General features: G+C 39.5%; 1 protein-coding gene across 1 annotated transcript; it reads right to left on the bottom strand.

Moving 5' to 3' along the window:
- Window positions 1-414: 414 nt before the first annotated feature.
- On the bottom strand, window positions 415-2,896 carry LOC120991029 (izumo sperm-egg fusion protein 1-like). The gene is made up of 8 exons (XM_040419919.1): window positions 2,833-2,896; window positions 2,659-2,742; window positions 2,422-2,469; window positions 2,027-2,101; window positions 1,755-1,855; window positions 1,303-1,444; window positions 761-938; window positions 415-475 (listed from the first exon to the last, which is right to left on the bottom strand). The coding sequence occupies exons 1-8, from the start codon at window positions 2,888-2,890 to the stop codon at window positions 415-417; spliced, it is 747 nt and encodes a 248-aa protein (XP_040275853.1). The 5' UTR covers window positions 2,891-2,896.
- Window positions 2,897-3,978: the final 1,082 nt, after the last annotated feature.

Raw genomic sequence — 3,978 nt, 5'->3', positions numbered from 1 at the left:
TGCTTCTGCATTGCGGCCCGCATTATGCGGGCCGCAGCACGACCACGGGGCGCACACGCCCGTGGGAAAGAGGCCATAGTCTTTGTAGTTCTTATGTGACATATAGGCAGGTAAGGAATGGGAAATGAAATGCTGCAGTCAAGATTTTTTGTATATTTTTATTTTTTTTATTTTTAAGGGAAAAAGGGGAGGGAAGAAAAGGGGAAGGGAAGAGAATTTTTTATTTTTTGGGAAACATTTTTTTATTTTTATTTTTTCATGGAGGGGGAGTAGGGAGAGAAAGTGAAGGCAGAAATGGGGAAGGGAAGTTTTTTTTTAAAGTTTTTTTGTTTTTGGGGAAGGGTTAAAATTTTCATTTTTTATTTTTTTTTTCCTGGCAGGTGGCAGTACAGGATGGTGCTTGACGGTTCGCCTTCACACTGGCTCTTTTTCCAGAGGCTCTTTAGATTTAATTTTCCTCCAGAACATGCAGATGCTGAAAAAAGAAAATCTATCAGTTATTTGATATTTGCTACTTACATGTCAGCTCTGAGTGAAATGTGTGCACAGATCCTCCAATGTTTCTTCTTACATTAGCTGCTTATCAGTCCACTGACATTATAACATGTCTGGCCTTGTAATATGCGCCAAATTTATCATGAAGCGTTCAGTATTGTGATAAATCTGGAGCATCCAGTGACTGCCTGGACTAAGTGTAATGTGTAATATTTATCTAAAATACTACGCCTGTTCCACAGAGTATCTTATAGATGCTACCTACCATATGCCAGCGATCAGCATGATGGTGACGGAGCCGGCCACAGATATTGCTATGAGGGAAGCATTGTTGTTCTGTAGCTCCTCTAGAAGTGGCGGCTCAGGCGCTGTGATGTCAAGCACATCAGGAAGTGTAGGGCGAGGATGGTATTTTTTTGTCGCCTGTTCCGATTCGCTGATAACTAAATGAAGAAAACAATTACATTAATAGTTAATTCCATGAAGAGAACGATAATGACATTGTAGTGTATCTTATACATGAAAGAACATGAAATATATGTCAGAATATCAGAATCGTCTGCATCATGGAGGCTCAGAAGCACTGTCAAAACCAAAAGTGGCTCCAAAATACAGAAATGGCTAAAATCTTTCCATTATAGGTTTTTTCCTTACAAATACTAATGTAAAATAGCCCCACATTATAGGTGACAATTCAGATTTTCAGAACTAGATCCTTTCTCACTAATTATCACCCACAAGTAGATATGAATCCCGCGTATCTAAGAAATACCACTCAGCATAGTGCCAGTAATAATATGTCCTTACCTGCCACGTTATAGGTGATCTTACTCACTGGCACCTCAGAGTCCAGGATGGTGGTACACGTGTACCGTCCGGAGTCCCCCATCTGTACGCCCTTGATCACAAGATAGGGCTCCCGGGTGATTTTGGGATTGTGTTCACGAGGCTATAGAAAAAATATGGAGAATTATCAGAGCCTCAGATATCCCAACTATTTATAATATAATATATGTAATTTACATAGTCATATCATTAGGACAAAAATTTAGAAAATTGCTGATGATAATTTGCTGACATGACAGAAAGTCTGATTTTAGACCATATTGAGCAGCCTGGTGATGATATTGGGTGAAAGGACTTTCTGCTAAGTGGTTTTTGAGTAATGAAAGGAATACGTTTGGGAAGCGCTGCCTTAACATTATAATCGTATAACTCAAACTGAACAATCTCCCAATTTTACCCTGCATTGTACTTACCAGGGTGAACACATTGTTATAGGTGTCCTCCAGCCTTGCGTACCATTCAAAAGTACAGTCCAGAATTAGTTCTTCATATTCTGGGATTTTTATATTTATCTCTAGAAAAACAGGAAAATAAAAGAAGATATTATAGAAGTAATTGTGTAGATATTCTGTCCTACATTTAGGGGTTGTCTCAATAACACGTCTCCTTCTATAAGAACTAATAGGAAATACGGCCATCATAGAGGAGACTGATAGTAACTGGTTATATTCTGCTATCTCCTCACCTCCACATTTTACAGTCTCTGCCAGGTGAGACTTGTGATCTTTACATGGAGAGCAGGACCGTCCAGTTTTCAGATCTGAGAAAAGAAGAAAGAAATGAAATGTGAGCCGAGCATTAAAGACACTTATAATATTAGAATAAATATGATAATCATGTGCTGGTATCTATCACCCCTCTGTCACCTGCACATGGACAGGATACTGTACAGGCTGCCACAAATCACCCTTCTAGCCTGCTTATGGACTGAATCATATTAATGTAAATATCCTCCTGCTTTGGGAAGTCTGGTGTATACCAGTGAATGGTATATTTAGTGTACGGTGAGGATTTGGGGTCCTATATATTTACTAATGTACTATATGAATGTAGATATAAGAATAGAAACTTCTACTTTACCGAAACATCTGTTGGAGGTGCACAGGCAGCTGCATCTCTCCAAGTAGTCTGTGAAAAGAGGAGACATCATATAATAGTCAGCGAGTGCTGTGTAAAGTGCCTATGTAGTGCTGCTCACCTCTGTATAATAGGCACAGTACCCACAGTTTACACACACTAGTGGGAAAGGTCCATTGGCATGCATTATATAGTGTAATTCTAGTTCCTCTGGCCTATGATAAAAATCTTATACTGTACCTTGATTTTTTGGAGGGCCCCCGGCGCAGACAACCTTCTCCTCGGCGCAGGTCTGACAGTTGATGTAGGTTTGCACCATTAATCCTGGGGAAATGCACTTGTGTTATAACCTTCCAATCTTATAGAAAATAATAATAATGACAAGAAGCTGAATCTGGTATAAAATGTACTTACCACAGCTGTCTGCACCTGAGGAATGGAGAAGAAAGAAGACATTACTGACCGTTCTCATTGTCAGACTCAGAAACCTCTAATCTCTGGGTCTCCTTATTATTACATGATGTCAGTGCCTCTGTGTTCGTCACTTTGTTTTCTAGATTTCCATTGACAGAAATCTCTGAGCCGCCCCAGAACGGTCCGGGCCTCTATAGAACGCAGCAGCTCCTAGTGCAAACATTCCTGGCAGCCAATCAGGTGCTGGCTTTCATATGTCCAGTACAGGGTAGGAGATAACAGCAGTGATCTGATTGGTGGCTGTGGGGATCTCTAGTTTGGGTCTACATTACTATTACTACAAGAGGCCTGTGTGTGTAATACATTTATATGTCATATTATAGCAGGTGTTATATCTAGAAGAACTCACCTTGTTTATTTGGACACCTCCCTAAAAGTGAGAAATGAAGAAAAGCAGAATTACTAATAGAGAACAATAGAGAACAGAAATCCCCTGTATATGAGGGCTCTATCTATAACCCTGCAATAATACAAAAGAAAACTGCACGCATAGCAATTCCCAGTATAGAACATTTTATTACAATCGCTCCCTCCTGTCACTAGGCTGTAGGGAAAGGAAAACAAGTTGAAAACATCCTCTCTGACAACCTACCAGACACGTAGAAGATAAGTACAATGGTAGACAGAAGAAGATTCCACTTACGTTGGTTTGAGTCCTGGACGATAACCTTGAGCTTTTCTTTGAGTCGCTGGAAATGGAGTCCAATGATGTGAAGAAGCTGGATCTCTAAGATATATAAAGAGGAGAAGAATGAGAGTCCGATCCCCTCATCTATCAGTCTGAGCCCCCAACACACTAATTCCTATTAATAAGAGAAGTAGAATTTCCACCTACGTATAAAATATTGTACTTACCCTTAAAATCTATATCCTGGATGACGTCCACAGATTTTTTATATTCAGACGCAATTTCAGATATAGCATATTTATCTGGAAGGAAAATAATGGTACAATAATTATCTATCTATCTATAGATTATATGAAATGGAGATAATAGTAATAATATAAGTACCCAGTATGCCGACTTCATCCTCAAGGTAGTTCAGGACTTTTTTCTCGGTGACTTTGGCAAACCGCTTGATGTTG

Source organism: Bufo bufo, chromosome 2 (genome assembly GCF_905171765.1).
Source record: "Bufo bufo chromosome 2, aBufBuf1.1, whole genome shotgun sequence".
In the NCBI taxonomy this organism is placed as follows: Eukaryota; Metazoa; Chordata; class Amphibia; order Anura; family Bufonidae; genus Bufo; species Bufo bufo.
Note: the sequence above shows the minus strand (reverse complement) of the source record. Positions and strands in the feature narration are given on the sequence as shown.

Excerpts from the sequence above, each read along its gene's own strand:
- LOC120991029 (XM_040419919.1), bottom strand. The coding sequence starts at position 2,890 with ATGAGAACGGTCAGTAATGTCTTCTTTCTTCTCCATTCCTCAGGTGCA. Across the intron at positions 2,743-2,832 it reads CTCAGGTGCAGACAGCTGTG|GATTAATGGTGCAAACCTAC; the intron begins GTAAGTACATTT and ends GCATTTCCCCAG. Across the intron at positions 2,470-2,658 it reads GGGCCCTCCAAAAAATCAAG|ACTACTTGGAGAGATGCAGC; the intron begins GTACAGTATAAG and ends CTCTTTTCACAG.